Raw genomic sequence first — 20,936 nt, forward strand, 5'->3', positions numbered from 1 at the left:
CACGACGTGACGTATCCGAAAACACACTTTTCGGCATGGCAATGCCTATGCAGCAATGAAACAACTTTTGCCCCTATGTATTTTCATCAGGCAACACAACATATAGATATGCTATCTCATTTTGTTTCAAATAATTTTGTTTAGCCGTCTCTGTTTACAGTACTTGCTGTCAAAGAAGCCAATTTCTAAAAAGTATTGCTCCTCACTTCTTTACAGCTCATGCAAAGGTGATCCAGGAGCTAAATTTTTTCATTTCTGAGCTTTAAACCTTCTTTTCTACTAATTTGTGTAAACTGTGATAGTTGGGAACGTGTTTCAGAGTTTTAATTAATAATTTCGCAGCAAATAAACTGCTAAAAGGTAGGTTTGGCTTTGGTTATTAGCTATCTGAATTCGAAGCACGGAAAACGAAACAAAAGAAACTCGATCGAGTCCATTCATACTTGCATCATGAAATTGTATTGGTTGCAACAGTGTTGCCGAAGTGTGAATTGAACGAATTTACAGAATCGGTTTATGAAAACGAAATTCAAGAACATTAAATTTTTAGATGGGCACATAAACAAAACATACAAGCTCGCTTAATACTTACTGTAAATTGACACTAACAAAGCTTTTTATACGCCTTAAATAAGCTGATTCTCATTTTTAATTGTTCATTAAATAATATATTCTCGAAAAGACAAGCGAAATAAGTTGTTCTGTTTATGTTACCTTTCACTTTGAAAAAACTAATAGTTCCATATCAGCGTATGAATAGGGCTAAATAGATTTGTGAACAAACTTTTGTGTTGCTGATTTCTCGACAAACATGATTACGGCCTAAAAGCCAACTGTCAAAATCCACTTTGAATGGAAAGTCCAGACAAACCGTTATTAGTCGAACACAGCTCACAACAGTTGATGAAAGAGAAAACTTTTCTTTTTCGTTTACTACTAACATCTGTGATTGGCGTGGAACGGTTTGTCCGAAATTTCCATTCAAAGTGGATTTTGACAGTTGGCTTTTGAGCCGTAATCATATGTTTGTCGAGATTTCTTTTAATTTGTTATAATTTTAACACAGAAGAAATTGAAATTGATTCTATCAAGGGTAAAGATGTTGATTCATGTGTATTTTTCATGAAATTTAACACGGCAGCGCAATAATGAGCGAAATAAGTTTGTTTACAAAAAACTCATCAGTCCTTTTGAAGAATTAATATTGATTTGGTATACAAAGGAGAGATAGTTGTATATGGATGTCTAGTGAGAGTAGAGCGTGGAGATTAACATATTGCGGAAAAACGCTAAAATGTGCATCATTAGCATATTTTCCGTGTGTCTGTCCATAAGCCATAAGAAATCGATAATATACACTTCGAAAATGTTCCTGGTCTAAATTGTCATCGCGTATAGTTGGTTACTATTCATAAATACAGAAGGATTCCATTTTTCGCAACAATTTAATTTTTTTCAGTTGTCAAAATCGGAACCCTGCCAAAAATAAACCTTATTGTTAAATTTTGGATTTTCAAAACACGCCTTCAAAAATGTTTCAAGGATTTTTAATCATATGAGAAATGGAATGAGATGAAAGAAAAAAAGCAAATTCAATTTTATTCATGCTTTTATCAAATTCAGTCGTCCAGTAGAATTCTCACAATCTTCGCACACTTCTCGAGTGCAATGCCCCCCATCACGGAGGTGTGAAAAATCATTTAATTCGAACTGCTTTTCTTCGGCCCATTGGACGTCAAAACTCAATTCACTGCATGGTAGTGTTGATTTCGCTCTTGGGGTTGTTATCTCTTATCTCTGAAAATTAATTAACAATTTCGTTTAAAAAATACAGCTCTTTTAAAAAATAAATAAATTTATAACTTTCCATAACTAACCGATCGTTGATCTTTCAAATGAAATTGATAGATTTAAAATCGAATTGCAATGGTTGAAGATATTTATTTTTGAAGAATTTCTGTCTGTTTCACCATTTCTGTTGTAAAAATCACTTGCAACTGTCCAAACGAAAAGTATTGAAACATCAGCGCTACGGTAAAAATGTGCTTCAATGAAAGTTCCAAAAATCTCTAGAAAAATGTATTTGCGAAAAATCAACACATCTAAAGATAATATAAGCAACTTGATTTTTCAAGAGTCGCCCTACCTCAAATCTTTAAAACGAATCAGCAAATGAACCATTATTGGCGATTCTACGTTGAAAACGCTCAGATAGCGCCAGAAGTAAAGTTAATTTCGTTTGGTTCTGTCATGTTGGATATATTTTCTGTTAACTTTGGTAAGAAAATAACTTTTAAACAATATATCACCTTTAAATTTGTTGATAATTGTTTGCGAAAACGAAGGAAAACTATCTTTTTACAGGATGAGTAAACATCTTGCGAAAAGGGTGCAAGACATAGTGGCTTCTAATGTTATTCGTAAAGCTACATGTACGCGGTTCCGAAATTTAATTTGTTGAGCACCGTAGCCACTGCAACATCACTTCCTGTTCCTCCTAAGTCAAGCTAAACTTTTATGAGATGGTGCAAATTCATGAAACTACGGATCACGCGAGGAAAGAATATATCCGGCTAATTGGGACGTGCCAGCTTTGCATCATACACAGTCGATTCTTCTCTCTGATAGGCTTAATAGAATATCCTGCGTAGTCCAAAATATGAAGAAGTTTAACATACATACTGATTGGGCCTCGGTTTCCAGTTGAAACTTTATTGTTCGGAAAGTATTTTTATAACCACCATAATACCGCGATTACATTTCGAAGAAATGTATGAGCGAAATAGTTCCAAATAGCTGTACCTCAGAATAATAGCAAATAAAGCTAAATTTCTTACTAGTTTCATTGATATTTTGGCATTGGTAAGTTTTTTCCGAGAATATTAACATGAAATTTTTGTTGTAAGCTACGACCTAGGGGCAGATCACTCTAGGAATGTATAACAAATTTGCATCAAATTAGAAAAAATGCATTTAATTTCTATTTTTGCATCAACTTTGCACTCCCTCGCACAAAAGTTTGTTTAACAATCGTCCTACGCTGATCCACTTTGTTCGACGTTGTGTTGAATATAGGGCTAGGGTTTTGACGTCTTACGCGCAACGCAAAATACATTGCACGCAACGCAAAATACATTTTGAATTTCTATTTTGATGGAAAGAAATGCATTTAATTTCACTGATTTTTCAAAATGCATCACAACTGATACGGCTCACTTGCGAGTGAAAAACAAACTGCATCACTTTGCCAGTTCAAGAGCTGAATAACAATTAAACACTTATTGTTTAATTTGTGATCCAATGTAGATTCCGTAATTTGATTTCATTTTGACATCAAACTTTCAACGGGTTGGGGAAACGATGTTGATTATCATCAAATTGTTTATTTGACTATTAGAGAGGGTGCGCATTATTCACTTCATTAGTTTACCTACAATCCATGGGTTGCATATAAATTGGTCAGCATCTGCTTTGTTTCTATGAACCAGCGTAGCGAAAACTCGAATTGAGTGTCCCGATTTTTACCCTATCTCTTGAGCCATTGCGATGAATAAAAATGACAAGCACTGGTTTAAGTTCTAACTAACATATTCAAATGGCTAGGATAATAGGAATAAAGTGAATTATCCTACTTTCGATTTTGTTTGTTACTAATCCATTTAAATATAATGTTCACCCACACGGGTGGCTAACCCAACCCAACGGATTTTTGGTAGATCTACGGATAAATGGAATCTATTGATTTTTTATAATTTTTCCTGAACCCTACGCAACTTTAGTAAACATTCCCAATTGGATTGATTAATGTTGCATTCCATAAGGTACACCTCTGGATTTTCATCGCGGGATTTGGGCCGGGATTTTGTGCTGGGTTTTTATCGCGGAAAATTTTCCGCCGTTATCTCTCCAAACTGTCAAAATAAAACTGCTGCTTCTAAAAAATACCAGTTGTTTCAGAAAAGCACAGATTTTTGAACGTAATAAAAGCATTTTTCCCGACGGAAACAATTCATGTTGAGTTGTTTCCGCCCGGATTTTTGGTGCGGAGAATTTTAAAAAGCCGTGACATTTTCTAGAATCGGGTTTACACTTCAGGAATGTTGATTTTTCCGTGTAGACTTTTTTCCGTCACGGAAAATCGAAAATTCATCTCCCAGTTGAAATGGCTGAGGAACAAAATCCCGTGATCAAATTCCCGAGGTAGCCTTTACATAGGATATGAATTTTCATTTTCCGTGACGGAAAAATGTCTACACAAAAAATTAAGATTCCTGAACCGCGGAAAATGTCACGGATTTTAAGAAATCTCACAATAAATCCGACCGGAAACAATTCTAAAGAAATTGTTTTCGACTGGGAAATCGTTTGTATTATGCTTGAAAATCTGTGTCTTTCTGAAACAGCTGCTATTTTTTAGAACCACCAGAAGTTTTATTTTGACGGTTTTAAGAGATAACGGTGGAAAATTTTCCGTGATCAAAATCCGGCTCAAAATCCTGGCCAAATTCCGTGATCGAGTTCCCGAGGTGTACATTATCCAAATGACAAAATATTTTTTAACAACATACCTATATTGGCAACACTTTTCACTAATCTTTTTTGTGTCGATTTTGACGTTTTCTTGGTTTCTTTGTGGTGTGCGTGCGAGTGAAGCCCTCGCTTGCGAAAGAGAAGAAAACCCAGTCATTGAACAGCTCAGAGCTCTAGCTCTCTTCACCCTTATTTTTCCTTTCTGATTCGTGGTCCATTACAGGAATTTCCAAAAGCCATCGGAATACTGTGTCAGGATTTTCAATGGCTAAATTAAATTCACATGGAGCGACGGGACTTCGAAACATCAACCTGGAAGAGGTAAGCTGTTGTATTTTCAGTTGAAGATTGCTTCGCAATCGAGTCGTACCGTAAAAGAGAAGATGTTTCGTAATTAGTTTCGCATATTTTACTTTGCATTATATCGCAGCAATGTTTCTACGTTTCGATTTTTATTACAGATCTGGGCCGACCTGGAAGGTGGCATAAAACAGGTCTACAAACAGGAGCAGGGTCTCCGTTCGGCCCGTTACATGCAGCTTTACACGTAAGAACAAAACTCAATTTTGTTTTTAATGCTTTTTTCCTGAAAATTGTAATGATTCGATTTGCAACAATGTCGATGAAGTGACGAAAGGAGCAGGAAGAGAAACGAGTGACTTGTTTTTTTTTTTTCAACATATTGTGAGGGTGTTGTTTTTATCAAGCATGTGTGATGTGTCGATGCTAGCTATATCGAAGATTTGATTCCGCTATTTACTGCAAAAACCATAACATAATGAAATCAATTTGCGCAAGCTGTATACATATACAATTACATTTTCTGCACCGATTGGTAGCATTTAAACTAATATTAAAATAATTCAAATTCAAAACAACTTGTGTCAGATACTATTGTAAAATCCAGGATGTCATTTTCTAATATTTTAATATTTTCAATGAAAAGGACAATTAATTCATTATATATTATTTGGTATAAATTTTGGGTTTATTTACACACAGGGACTATGGTGTGGCTTTCTGGTTCTTAGCTCTGGTCTTATACGTGTAAAGTTCTACCGTTGATGGTTGGTTTTTACTGACCAGTTACACAAAATTAAAAACACGAACTGTTGGTTTTATACTATTTTGAAAAGTTTTGTTACGTTCACTGGGATCCCAAATAGCATTTCCTGAATCAAGATATTAATACGTGTTTGGTAAACATGTCGTCAGACATTTTTTTTGTTATATATATATCTCATCGGTAAATGACGTACCTACTAAGCAAAAACAATGCAGTTCTCGTTGCGTTTAACTTCGGTTTCCTATTTCTTATCTAATCTTGCCAAAAGAGTTATGGCGCAGACTCAGTCGTTATCTTCATCGTCTATTAGTTATGATAGTTTATTACATCTACAATCGATTAAACTAATCGTTTTTGTTCTCCGCACAGACACGTCTACAATTACTGTACGAGTGTTCATCAACCGGCCAAGGGACAAATGCACTGGAGAGCTTCGAAAAAGGAAACGGCCGTACCTTCAGGTTAGTTCCGAATTGTAGTTAGCAAATCTTGGAGATTAACATTTTTGAACCCACAGGAGGAGCTCAACTTGTCGGGCAAGAATTGTACAAGCGGTTGAAGGAGTTTCTCGAGTACTACCTGATTGCCCTTCAGGAGAATGGAATCGATTTGATGGACGAAGAAGTACTGTGCTTCTACACGAAAAGATGGGAAGAATATCAGTTCTCGAGCAAGGTACTGAACGGTGTCTGTGCATACTTGAACCGACATTGGGTGAAACGTGAGTGTGAGGAAGGGCGAAAGGATGTTTACGAAATCTACCAGCTCGCGTTGGTAACGTGGCGTGGGAATTTGTTCAAACATCTGAACAAACAGGTCACCAACGCGGTGCTCAAACTGATCGAACGAGAACGCAACGGCGAAACTATCAATTCCCGTCTCGTGTCCGGTGTGATAAACTGCTATGTCGAGCTGGGCCTAAATGAGGAAGATCCCAACGCCAAGGGTCAGAATCTTTCCGTGTACAAGGAAAGTTTTGAAAATATTTTCTTGGAGGACACTGAAATGTATGATAGATTGTTTAGATACATGTTGACACATTTTTACAAACATTTTTCATTGTTTGGATAGGTTTTACACTAGAGAAAGTGCAGAGTTCTTAAGGGAGAATCCCGTCACCGAATACATGAAACGCGTAGAACTGCGCTTGAATGAAGAACAGAAACGTGTTCAGGTTTATTTGCATGAGAGCACTCAGGAAAGGCTAGCTAAAACGTGCGAGCGTGTACTGATTCAAAAACATCTGGAACAGTTCCGAACGGAATTTCAAAACCTACTAGATTCGGACAAAAATTCAGATCTGCGACGTATGTATTCGTTGGTGGCACGTATCGTCGAAGGACTGGTAGAACTAAAAGCGATATTGGAAATGCACATCCATAATCAAGGATTAGCAGCGATTGCCAAGTGTGGTGAAGCTGCACTGAATGTAAGGTTTATTGATTATTTTCTTTGCTTTCACTAATAACTGTAATCGTAGGATCCTAAAATATACGTCCAAACCATTTTGGAAGTTCACAAGAAGTACAACGCCCTAGTACTTACGGCATTCAACAATGATAGCGGTTTCGTCGCTGCACTGGACAAGGCTTGCGGCAAGTTTATCAATACGAATGCAGTTACGGAAGCGAGCAAAAGTGCCAGTAAAAGCCCTGAATTGTTGGCCAAATACTGTGATCTATTGCTGAAAAAATCCAGCAAGAATCCAGAGGAAGCTGAGCTAGAGGACACACTTAACCAAGTGGTAAGATTGGCTTGTTACCAATTTCCTGTAGATGCTCACTCTTGTTCTGTTTCGAATAGATGGTTGTATTCAAGTACATAGAAGACAAAGATGTATTCCAGAAGTTTTACAGCAAAATGTTGGCTAAGCGTCTCTGTCATCACATGTCCGCTAGTGATGACGCAGAGGCGTCGATGATTTCCAAATTGAAGCAAGCATGTGGTTTCGAATACACCAGCAAGTTGCAGCGGATGTTCCAGGATATCGGAGTTTCAAAAGATCTCAACGAACAGTATCGACAGCATGTTAAAGGCTTGCGAGAAGCATCCAAGTCGTCGGGCAATGATATTGACTTCAGCATTCTGGTATTGTCCAGCGGCTCGTGGCCGTTCAATCAGAGCTTCACATTCTCTCTGCCGTTTGAGGTAAACAATCCACCGTTAAGAATGATTTTCTTTTTCTATAGAGTTAAAATAAATTTGGCCTTTTTTCTAGCTGGAGCAGTCCGTCCACCGGTTCAATAATTTCTATGCTAAGCAACATTCCGGACGAAAGCTCAACTGGCTGTATAACATGTGTCGTGGAGAGCTCATAACAAACTGCTTCCGATTAAGGTACACTTTACAGGTTCGTAGGCAGGGCATTGTATTGCAAAGAAACGAACTCTACCATCGGTAATTTTTACAGGCCAGCACGTTCCAAATGGCCGTTCTGTTACAGTTCAACGAACAGACAACGTGGACGATTCAGCAGCTCGGTGAAAATACAAGTAAGTGTAAATAAACCTGAATTGGGATAAAATGTGAATCATTTAACATAAAGCCAAAGCAAAGCCATGGGTATTACGATACGATCTGTTGAGGAATGTTTGCTTTCTGCTTCAACAGTCTGCGCAACTGATGCTTAGCGTACAGGACAATTGCATGGCTATGATTCTATAGACACATTCCTTTACAACATGAGACGACTGACTTATAAGACCAGCGCCATACCCTCTGAAACGCCGCACCAAGGCATGTTTTAACAAAGTATGACGATATTATAAAACCTGTTTCATTGACTACTTCACGACTTCTATACTTTTGTTTAACTAGGAAATTTTAAAAATACGTCTTTGTAGAGTTTTCATTTGGATCAAAGTTTCACAGTATTTAGTATCCGAGGTCTTATAATTCGTATTTTAAATTAAATGTAATTCAATGTTTAAATGTAAACGGGGAACTCCTAAAAATGCTGTTTTTATAACGAATGCCACCGAAAAACCGATTCCAGCAATCGACTGTATTATACACCGACGGCTCCAAATGTCCGTGGTGTTAGTATAGCGGGAACACACAGTCTTCCGCAACACTGTTGCGTATTTTTTAGCGGAAGCGTATGCAGTTAAGATGGCTTTGTCAATATCGACCATCCAGAACGAACTGGTCATTCTAAAAGACTCGACGAGCTGTCTGTTGGCCTTAGAAGGCGCCAAATCGAAACATCCGTGGATACAGGAGGCAGCAGCGTTGGCATAGAGCAAAATTGTTCGATTCGTCTGGATCCCAGAACATAGTGGCATAACAGATATCGACGAGGCAGATCGTCTTGCGAACGAGACAAAAGCACAGTTGGCCATTGATGTATCAATCCACAGTGGTCGGAAACGGCAAAAACGTGAACTTAATTCGCTAGAGGCCTGATTTTTGTATGGAAAAGTAAAAAAACATGATAAAGTAAGCTTACCCTATTCATAGGGTTCTAGAGTGCCACGCATCAAACCTTCTTAGCTTTAGTGTGCACAGTAGAGTGGGACATGGTTATATGAAAAAAATAAAATTTCGCTCCAAGTAACTTTTTGGGTCCCATTTAGCTCCCAGAACAACTCTGCAAATTTTTAGTTCGATCGGTGAAACTATATTTTTGCGCCCACTGTTTAAAGTTTACATGGGATTTCGTATGGGGAAAACGTCTTTTGCAAATTAATTCTTCCAAGAGTCACCCGTTACCTCCTAAAAATAAATAGATGTATGATTTTTATAGGAAATTTGTCAAGGAAACAAAGTCTAGAAGACCACGAAACGATCTGATGCTTGTGGGAAAAGTTATCAAGCAAAAACCGATTGATGCCCTGAATATTAATGAAAATTTTACTTTTCATAGCATCACTGCTGCTGACGGTCGAATTTTATACAAAATCTTTAATTTTCTCTTATTATGTACAAAAGAAGACTCAATTTATCCCTGAAAACTCTTGCGAAGTGGCCAGACGGTATAGAAAAATGATTTGGACACATTAAGAGAAGATCAAAACAAAATTGCATATAATTGGACAACCAACAACAGTGGTGCTAGGAACAATGAATATTTTATCAATCGTCAGAGCATCAATTGGTTTCAGCTTAATAACTTTTTTCTCAAGCGTCAGATCGTTTCGTAGTTTTCGAGACTTTGTTTCTGTGCTAAATTTCCTACAAAATCCACATAACGGTTTATTTTTAAGAAGCAATGGGCGACTCCTGGAGGAATTATTTTGTGAAAGTTAATTTTCCCATATAAAATCCCATGTAAACTTTAAATAGTGGGCGCGAAAATATAGTTTCAGGGATCAAGTTAAGAATTTGCACAGATGTTCTAGGACCCAAATGGTACCCAAAAAGTTGCTCGGAGCTGGAATCTATTTTTTGTCCCACCCTAGTGCACAGTTTAGACAGTGAAAAAATGCTTGTTCGTGCATTTTGGTTCGCACTTTTCTTATACGTAGTTGAAGTAGGTGTACAAAATGGAAAAATCTTCAGCTTTTATTCAAAACGACATATCTACAATGAGTTACTCTCTTTGTTTACTTTCTCTTTCGACTATTATGGAGCCATTACAGCACTTTTCATTTATTTTACAGTACAGATAGAAAGGTGGTGGTTTTGACAAGCATAATATGCAAAGAGTTGAGGGATAAATGATAAAGTGGCCGAATTATTAACAGATGAGAAAGTAAACAATGAGAGTCACTCGTTGTAGATACGTCTTTTTGAAAAAAAAAACTCTCAAGAAATCTTCAATCTTTGAAATGAATGAGTATTTTTACATACAATCTTTGACAATATTATGTAATTTTGATACCTACACATTTATTTTGAACATAGTTTGCACGAAAAGTCACAATAAAAAAAAAGTTATATTAAAAAACTATATTTAAGGGGTTTGCCTTATGCCTTATGAATCGATAATCTTTAGTCCTACAAGCTCAAGTTCTTCAACAAAATTCTTCACTATGAGCGTTTCTAAAATTTTGTCGAAGACACCAACTTTCTACCTCGTCAGTATAAAAAGTTTGATCATAGTAAGCCATGCCTAATTTCAATTGTTATCAGATTGTGGGGAACATTCATACAAACAATTCCTGCAAAGACACGCTGTGAATATATTCGATGGTTTGGCCTCTAGTCAATTAAGTTCTCGTTTTTGGCGTTTCCGAACACTTTGCAATACCATCTGAAGATGCTTGGAGAGCAATAAAAACGCGATGCGACGACATTGGGACATGCAATGGTTTGGTTTCTGCGAAGAACAGAGCGAAATAGTGCTGGTGACCAACGCATACTGACTCGGATAAGCATCGGTCACACAAGACTGACCCATACATTCCTTCTAAAGAGAGAAGCATACCACCGAATTGTGAATGCTGTGGAGTAGTAGTAGATGTACGGCACGTGATACAACATTGCAGGAGATACAGCGAAAGACAACAGCGTGGTATTAATACAACTAGTTTGAGGGGCACACTGAATGGTGAGGAAAGCAGAGAAACGAAGATACTAAACTATATACGACAGATCAAACTTGATGCACGAATTTGAACACTGAATTGATCGCAACGAATGAAATGTAAATCATATACTTCCTTGACAAGAATGTATCACCCAAAGGTGTGAAGTGCCGGAACCGAAGCCATTCATCTTCTCGCCAACAAGATATCATCTGCTGGTATCACAGAAAGTTCGGTGCTGATGCTCAGCAATGCCGCTCGCCGTGTCGTTTTTCAAATACAAAAAACTAGACACACCTTAGACGGCGGAGGTGGGAGCCCTTTCATCAAGCAGCCGTCTTATAGTTTTCGATATCTGCATTGCCTCGACGTCCCCAGATGAACATCAAAGTCATGTGCGAGCAGTTCTGGAGAGGTTTCAGAAAGCCGGACTGGTTATCAATCTCGCACAAACTTGTTTCGTACAGAAAGAAGCCGAGTTTCAGGGCTAAACCGCAAATAGAGATGGTATTCGACCCTTCCGAAGCGATTTGCAGCACGGCAAAACTTAAAGCTGCCAACGACAGTCAAGGAGTAATGTTGTTTTCTAGCGTTGATCAACGTTTCTTCCGCATGCAACGGACCAGCAATCTGTACATTGAAATGGGAATAGCAAAAATGACACAACAAACTGAAATGGAATGAGCAAGCTTTATCGGCATTCGAGACCTGCAAAAGAAGCATAGCAAACGCAACGCTACTGCACTATCTGAATCCGATCAAGCGATTAGGAATGATGACAGATGCTTCAAATACATCGGCCGGAGCAGTGCCGTTAGGTTTTTTCTCGGCATTGTTCTCTCCAGTACAAATGAAATACTCCACGTTTGGGAGAGCTAACCGCGATAAAAATGTCCGTGAAATACTTTCGCTATTTCATCGAGGGTTGAAAATTTACAATACTTACCGACCTTTAACTCTTACACTTGCCTCTACCAGCAGCAATTACCTACCGCACGACGAACGTTACTTGCAGTACATATCCCAATTTACGTCTGATATTCGGCACATTAGCGGGACGAACAACGAATTTGCTGATGCTCTCTCTAGTGTGGATTCTATCAATGTTTCTGGTCTTCTCGACAGTCGCACGATTGGCACCGACCAGCTGCTAAAACTCTTGCAAGAGCCGTCTTTACTTCGTCTCGAACAACAAACACTTCAAGGCATATCGATACCAGTATACTGCGATGTTTCGATTGGCAATCCTATCCGTCCATTTAAACCGAAAGGCAGATTTGATTTAATTTTTGTGAGTGTAAATCATGAAATAGGCCAAGATAATTTGCCATTTCGAGTGAACTGAACACTGATAAAGAGGAGAATGTAAAGACCAAAGGGTTCCCAGCTGATGCAGTTTTTGCTCGAGGAGATACTGCGTCACGTTCTAACTCCAACTGCTTTTTTAACTAACTGATCCCCAAATGAGGACCATAAAATTGATACTTTTCTAAAAGAAAGTGATTTGTCGTGGTGACTGGCGTAGCTCTTTTTAGTTTTTCTGCAAGAGTGCTTAGATCGTTTTTAAAGGGGACGCTTTAGATTCCTAGGATCCTGGATCATATGGACTCTCATAATAGGCACACCTATTTTTGTGCATTCTCAATGCAAGAGTCATCCTTACGATTACAGCCGAACAGGCAGCCGATTCTTGTGGATGAAGACGAAATTAAACACCATAGTTCATCTGATACGAGTTTGAAGTGACACTTAATTTTGCCCCATCCAGGGCAAAATTAGGCAAAATTTTCGCTCAATGGAGCAAAGTGACCTCGAAAGAGCCAACCCTGTGCTTCAGTATATCCACGCACAATTTCGAATCAGTGACCCCACCGTCGAGCTCAACTTTGTAAGCGGACATTTAGACGTGGCAGTCCTACAAGCAAGCCTTGTCGCGACTAACGTCATTAGCTTGCTTTAGACAGAATATCACAATTCTGAACTTATCTGGATGATCTTTTGGGATATCTGTCACTGTTGAATATGTCTGCGTTAGTTTTTTCAACATCTTTGTAATACTTATCGGATTATCTTTGATCCGAAAGAATCTCAAATATGGTCTAACCGAGTTCAATAAATGTTTTTAAACGGGAGTTGGTATTTGGGTCTTTTCATGAAAGTTTACTGTTTTGTCAAGTCAGCAAAGCTTTTAATGTGATTACCTATAAATGAGGAGACATACGACTGCATTGTAACATTACTCTGACCCCCCAATTTACGAAAGAAATTGGTCGAACTGAAACACCTGATCCTCGCGTTTGTGGTGGAATGTTATGCAACGTACGTTGTATTCACATGGCTATGTGAAATTCTTTAAACCTTTATATCTGAAGTTTTTCTTCGGGAGATTCATGTTCACCGCGGCATATTCGCTGACAAAACTGCTAGCATTGACAAATGTCTTTGTGGCCACCGCCTCAGGAGAGCGGAGCCATTTCCATGTACACACGAAATCATTGTTCGAAAGTCGAACTAAAAAGAATGACAAAGTTAACACCAAACGGGCGCAAAACTGAGACTTCGCCAAGTGCGCCAGAAGGTGATGTTACGGCTCTGCTGAAAGGACATTGCTAGCTAGTAATGAAAAAAACTACACGAAATTTTGCATCCCGGTATGCGAGGTACAAGCAAGCTTATTACTGATCGGTTTGTATGGCCGTCAATTAATACAGATATAAAGCTTCGTTAAAGGTTGTGAAAGTTGTCAACGTTCAAAAAGCCATCGGCATACGTCGGCACCGCTACATAAATTCAACCTTCCAGGCTCTCGATTTCAACATGTGCATATAGACATACCTTCACACGATGATCAACCGCTTAACACGTTGGCCTGAAGCTGTACCATTATGGATAACGCGGATAATTCTTTACATAGAATGCGTAGTTTGGAATATATCGGTGAAGTAGTTTTTGAATGGCAGTTAACACCGCAAATCGTATTTTTCCAGAGACGTTCCATAAAAAACTTTTGTCGATATTTTTGCATGGAAAAATTACAGAATGTTCTTCAACTGATATATTACGAACGTTTTGACTTATTCGCTTCACCCAAATTTCTGAAAAAATTCTCAAAAAAGTTTTTTTTGCGCTGAAACCCTTTGCTTAATGATAGCAAAAAAACTTAATTTAATTGAATTTCGTGACAAGTGGAAGTCAAATGCTGAGGCAACTCTATTGAAAACCCACTGGAATCCGGTAACTGCGCTGTGATGACCGTTGTTGATTGTCCTGAAAGGAGAGTTATTAAGTAATTCTCGAATGCGGGCTTGCAGAACCAGGCGTTCAAGTATTGTACAGTAATCCACTGTGGCGCACAGAAAGTCCGACTCGAAAAGAGTTCGAGAGCAGTCCCCCCGGATGCAGAGGGTATCGAGGTGTATGAACCGGCAACGGTTTTCTTAGCTCGGCAATTGAGATCTGTTTCGCCATGGGAGATGTCGAAGAGTAAAGGGTATGCACCGGCGTTGGACAGCCTCGATTCTGTCAACGCCGTTCTGATAGTACGGATTCCAAACAACATAATAACATTCTAGTGTTGAGCGAACCAACGCGCAATAGAGCAATTTAAGACATTAAACATCCCTAAAGTTTTTTTTGTAATAAAACCGGGGTAAAGTGACTATTTTCACCATACTAAGGAGGGTGCCTCACTAATTCATTACTTACTAAGTAATCGAGAAGCGTATGAACCGCTGATTCATCTGCTTTTCTCGATCACAGTGAACCATCGCATAAGCAACAATAAAATAATATCGAAGTTCAGAAACTATAAGTTAATTTTTCTTTAAATTTATTCCTTTTTTTCAGAGAGTGAGTAAAAGCGCCATAACCTAGGCAAGGGCAAGGTGTAAATATCTCTGTCCCATCCCAACGGACCAAAGGAGTGACATTAACCTTCTTAGCCAAGTCACTCCCAACGATTTATTATATATCCTTCAATCTGAAACGGTCGGTACGGTTGTCCTCGTTTCTTCCTCCTTGAAGTTTCAAAACCATTCGTTAGTTAGATTATTCATTAAATGAATAATTCAATAACTGTATGATTTTGCCGTCCCCAAGGTTGAGAGGTTTGACGGTATTGCAAACATCATCAAGCATATTGCGTGCATCAGTGCTACAGAATATCTGACAGACAATTGCTTTAAGATGGTTCATTACGCGGTTCATTACGCCTCGATAGGGGTGCATCGAGGAGACCGAGAGGGCTGCGCCTTTTTTATGTTCTATGTTCTTTCATACTCATACCTGCGCATATCAACGCTCAACTACTAGTCTGTGCGCGGTGACGTGGCCGACTGGCGGGTCGATGTGGATTGACCTTTGCTATGTGCCGTTTTTGCAAACATTGTTCCACAATTTGATGGCGGTATTCGTGGACGGGGCTCACAGTGGGAATCATTGTGTGTCCATTTGTCGGTCGACTCCGTCATCGTACATAGACTAATTAAATTAATTTGATAATTAAATCAATTTAATAAATACATAAGTAGAAACCTATTAGCTGTCGTTTTGTGATAATCGTAGTTTTTCGTACTGATGTACAATTATTATGTGCTAGTCATATGTCTATCTGTGTATGTGTTCGTCTGAGTATTTGTAACATTTGGGTCAATGAGTGGATGCGGCGTATAATACTTCCGGTATTCAATTTGCGCATTTTGTTCTATTCATTCTGGAAAGTGGGATTGGATGAATTAGGGTATAATGAATTTACCAACGCACGTGTATCATCCATTCTCGACTAGCACAGCATGATGAAAGTCTAACACAACGCAATTGTCGTTAATGGTAAATATACAACATTTTCTGCGTTTAGACGAGTTTGATTACATGTTACATGTGTTTTTTTTCTATTCTACAAACGCTCGTGGCCTTCGCGACAACACAAACCAGGTCACAAACGCGACCATGCAATTGCAATAATCCACTCATACTTACGCCCGGTGATTTTGCCAACATGAAAACACCCCGGTAGTTAAGCAAACGTAGCACCTTTAAACTTCCAAATGCGGTCTCACACATTAACCCACCACTCGCGCGATCATGAAACGGTCACGTCCGGAAGCCTATCCTCGGTCCTAACAGTCTGGACTAATGTCTTCAGTTGAACCAAAAAAAAACGTCACGCTCATATTCACTAATCAACACGTTTCACGGTGACATGACCTGGAACTCTAGTGATATGGGGAAACGGACTCTCTTCTACCATTCGTACCATACACTAAAAATTAAGCATCAAATTCACGGTCTGCGCACGATCATTCGAGAACACACACTACATCATTATAAAATCGAAATTATACACGCTAAGTCACATACACGTGACAAACACGTTAATATACAAATGCTTGAGCCCTTCGCGATCATCCACGGCACCTACTCCCGCGATCTCGTAAACATGATAACATCCCGGTGATAAAGTGAATGTCTCAGCTCACTAAACACTCCCGCACTCGCACGATCATGATGTTCTATCCTTGATATCAGCAGACTAGGTTCATGCCTTCAATTGGTCCAATTAAAAAAGAAAGCTCTCATATCCACTGGACACCACGTTACATGGCGACATGACCGGGGACTCTAGTGATATGGGGTAACTTACTCCATGTCAGAATGTGAATTGTACACCGAAAACCAACTTTCAGAATGAAGGTCCGCGTGATCATCCAAGAACGCACGCGTATATAGGAATGGCCACACGATTACAAAATCTAGTTTTGTACACGCGAAGTCACATGCGAGTACACGTGACAAACACGTTAACTTTCGAACGCTTAAGCCCTTCACGATTAACAACGCACACCTACGCCCGCAATCGAGCAAACTTGATAACGGTCCGCGCGCGATCATTCTAGAACACACGCGAATTTGCGAAAGGCAAACGGTTTTAAAATAGGATTTTTTACACGCGAAGTTACATGCACGTTAGCACACGCGACATGCAAACGCTTATCAAAAACTGCAGGGCAAAAGAATTCGAAGCAAGAAATAGCTCTAAGATGCGCTCCGTAAAACCTCTAGAATTTATTAGTTTAGTCTACTAAAACTGTAAAACGTGTAAAACTGATTACGTCCGGCAAATGGAACGCTTGAAAAGTTCTTTCCATGAAAAAGTCGGTTGAACCACCAGTATAAAACTTGTTTGTACAAATAATTCGTGTACAGAAAAATCCTCCTTCAGAGACGGCTTGTCGACTCTTACAGTGAATAACTCCAGGCAGCTTAATATGACCGACTTTTACACTAATAGAAATGAAGATGTATTACAAGACATGATCTGGTAACTAGTAAAAACAACCAGGTTTGGATAGGATCCTGTTGGTATAATTACATACAAATCAAGTTTCGTGAAATTTACCAACATTCACGAAAATTGATTAGCGACTCTTTTCTCACATACACATTGTATTGTCTATAGCTTCTAAATAATTCAGATAATTTGACTGCTCTTAACTCTCCGGAAATCGCTTTAGAGTTTCAAATGGTGGCCTAAATGTAGGAAATGATGCAATTGCCAGAGCGTTAAAAAAAATTTTATCCAACACAATTCGAAAACCTCTCACTTTTGGATCCTTTTTCAGGTATCAACCAAGAGAGTCTTATCCAAGTACTTCAGATTCTCCTGAAAATGAAACTGCTCACATGCTACGACGACGAAGCTAATCTTACACCTGCATCCAGTGTCGAACTCAATACAGGATTCAAAAAGTAAACAAGCGCCTATTAACTATCATTGCATGGCTTTAATTTATATCATAATCATTGCAGCAAGAAGCTTCGGATAAACATCAACTTCCCGTTGAAAACAGAACTGAAGGTCGAACAGGAGGCGACCCACAAACACATCGAGGAGGACAGAAAAATACTGATACAGGCAGCGATCGTGCGTATCATGAAGATGCGCAAAGTTCTGAACCACACTCATCTGGTCGGCGAAGTGCTGAACCAACTCTCGACGAGATTTAAGCCCAAGGTTCAAGTGATTAAGGTAAGTTTTAAAAAAAATCAGGAGGGGGAATACGCTTCAAGATGGTCAGTGTTGGACAAAAGTAAAGTTATATTTTCGTGTTTCGGATTCACCTTGTCGGTATTTAACTGGGCCGCTGGCCCTAGAACGTTACGCTCACTTTTTTACCGTAAAACCTTACACTGTGGTATAAACGTGCTTCATGCGTAAAAATGGAAACAGGGGAAGTGTATATCAATTTCTTCGTTTTTTTTTTTGCAAAACAGCTGTGTTGATGAAAGTAGGGAATTAATTGAATCAACGATAAATAAATTGATTTGGACAAAAAAATGTGAGAAAGCGCGGTTCTGAAAGAGCAGCTCATGATAGAAAGAAGTATAACTTTAATTGAAACGCTGTACTGAAAGTTAAAAATCACTGACGATCATAATAATGATAACCGAAGCAAAACATACGTCTGGCGGATCGCAGTTCTTGTGTGCTGCATCAGTAAAAACTTTTAAAATCTAAACTATAATACGACGTAAGTCATAGATAAGCAATCCATTATTGCAAAAATGAACAAATTTTCAAAATCAAACGCTAAAGAATTGCTCATAATTATGCCAAATGGACATTATGCCGAATTGTCTGTTATGTCAAATGATCGTTTTCCAGAATTAACGATAATTATTCCAATGTCCGTTATGCCAAATGAGCTGCAGGATTATCACTTTAAAATGGTGCTAGATGTTCGTTATGGTAAACGTTCATTATGTCACATGAGTTTATACCGAATGGCCCGCTCCCTGTTTTAAACTGCTGGCAGTTGGGTAATGAATGGTGTCGCGTATATTTCAGAAGTTTCCACTACATATATCACATTTGAATCCAGAACTTCGTAACGTACTATGATCGTTTCTTCAATTACTATATACACCATTATTCTTGTTTACTATGAATGCGAAATTTGTTCGAAAGTGGTGTGTATTCCCGATTACGACAGCAAAATCGAATAGGCTATTCGTTCGAATCGTTTTCGGACGAATCTAGCATTCGTCGTAACCAGAAAAAGGGTGATAATATCAACACCTAATATGTATTTTCTTTCTTTAATTCACAGAAATGTATTGACATTCTGATAGAGAAGGAATATCTCGAGCGCCAGGAAGGACAGAAGGACACCTACAGCTATCTAGCTTGATCAGTAATAGGCTTAATGTTCGTAGCTATTTAAACAATTTCTTGGATATCAGAACAGAATGTAGAAATGAAAAAAAAGTTTTAAATAGATGCCAGACAAGCAAAATGTGTAATGTTCGTAATATCTGCGGATTCGATCTAATTTGAAATTTTACCGATCCACTGCCCCATCATTTTGGAAAATTCGTGAAAATGTAATCTATTTTGTTTTGTGTTCTGTTGTTGCTATTTTAGTTATGATGTTTTAGGCGTTTAAAATTAAAGACGGATAAACTCTTCTCACCACAAAATTTGGTTGTTTCTGTTAATTTGTCTTTACAATTGATGGTTCCCATAATAGCTGAAGCACGACTCTGAATGTTTAGAGATAAAATCTAAAGTGTATTAGGATCGTGTTTTTATTACTTGCTCTCAAAGGATAAGTTGACGAAGTCTGTGCCTTCTGTCCCGTTAGATTTTTTTGAAAATCCTTACCAGATGAGACTTGTAGGATACAATTTTTCAACTAGTGAGAATCCACAACTCTGTTGTACAATAGATAGCTTATCATTCATTCTGCATATAGCAACCGAATATTGGAACAGTTCAAACAAAAAGTAAATCACATGAATTGAATTTGGTTGTTAAAAAAGAAAATACTCCACACTCAGTCCAGCCAACAAAAAAAAGATGCAGACTATGAAAAAATGTTTAAAATATATAGTATTTCATTATGTGCAAGCAACGCATATCCTATGTTTGAGAAATTCCAATATATGTCTTTTTTATGATTTTGTGTATTTGCTTGTCACGGCAGGTTGCATTAGCTGGAAGCTGAGTTTTTATTTTAAATTTCCAATTTGAATTTGTGTTTGAAACTAGGTTGTCAATTGTTTAGGTTTTTCCTAAAGAAGGAAAAATGAAATTTTGACAATCTTTAAAATAAAGAGGGACACGAAATTATTTCCACTCCGTCAACTACACCAAATCTCCTGTAGTTTGCATGTATTCCCACCACTTCATAAAAAATAAATCATTTATTGGAGGTTGTTTGGTAGAAATCTCGACACTTACGCTTCACGTAATCAATAAGAGCTTGCGCTTTGTGCAGTCATATCCGGTACCTTTTTCGATTTTCTAAGCATGTTATTTGCATTCTTCACTCTCATTGGTCTTTCTGAGCTCGCGCCTTCTCGCCCAGTTCGCACTTCATTTCCGGTGTAAAACACCTCTGTGTCGAGCTTACTAGTGTGGGTCTTGGTAAAAGTTGGCGTTCGTCACGGTATGAAGTTTTGAACCGTGTATGTAATTCTACTCTTACCTTGATCGCCTGGACGCAACTTTGCGAAACGCCAACCTTTTTTGGCAATGCCACTATTTCAACGCGTGATATTGACAAATATGGTTGGACATTCTGGAGAAATTGGCTTGAACTTTCCCTTTACCTTCTAACATGTTGCTCCCGGTTTCCTACACCTGCTGCGTGTGGGTGATAAAATGTTAACCGATCCAGACACTTTTTCAGTACCGTGATAAGCTCTTATACCGTAAGGGTAAGATTTTTTTTGTTTATTTTGCGCTGGTCTCTGTCCGTCTATTTACTGAACGAGCAGCCGCAGCTGCTTTAAGGCTCAAGTTACCTCAAGGCTTAGTAGTATGCGTAAGAAAAATTGTGTTCAACTTTGCCACCAGATTATCCATTTAA

The 20,936-nt window shown here is 38.5% G+C and overlaps 1 protein-coding gene across 1 annotated transcript; it reads left to right on the top strand.

Annotated features, from left to right (window-relative positions):
- The first annotated feature begins 176 nt into the window (after window positions 1–176).
- LOC131682449 (cullin-1) lies at window positions 177–19,972 on the top strand. The gene is made up of 13 exons (XM_058963918.1): window positions 177–360; window positions 4,754–4,851; window positions 4,992–5,077; window positions 5,966–6,057; window positions 6,114–6,603; window positions 6,668–7,025; window positions 7,077–7,340; window positions 7,400–7,744; window positions 7,815–7,946; window positions 8,007–8,088; window positions 17,685–17,811; window positions 17,872–18,091; window positions 19,173–19,972. Exons 2-13 carry the CDS (start codon window positions 4,795–4,797, stop codon window positions 19,251–19,253), a joined length of 2,334 nt encoding a protein of 777 aa, XP_058819901.1. The 5' UTR covers window positions 177–360; window positions 4,754–4,794; the 3' UTR covers window positions 19,254–19,972.
- Window positions 19,973–20,936: the final 964 nt, after the last annotated feature.

The sequence above is a fragment of the Topomyia yanbarensis genome, chromosome 2, assembly GCF_030247195.1.
Source record: "Topomyia yanbarensis strain Yona2022 chromosome 2, ASM3024719v1, whole genome shotgun sequence".
In the NCBI taxonomy this organism is placed as follows: Eukaryota; Metazoa; Arthropoda; class Insecta; order Diptera; family Culicidae; genus Topomyia; species Topomyia yanbarensis.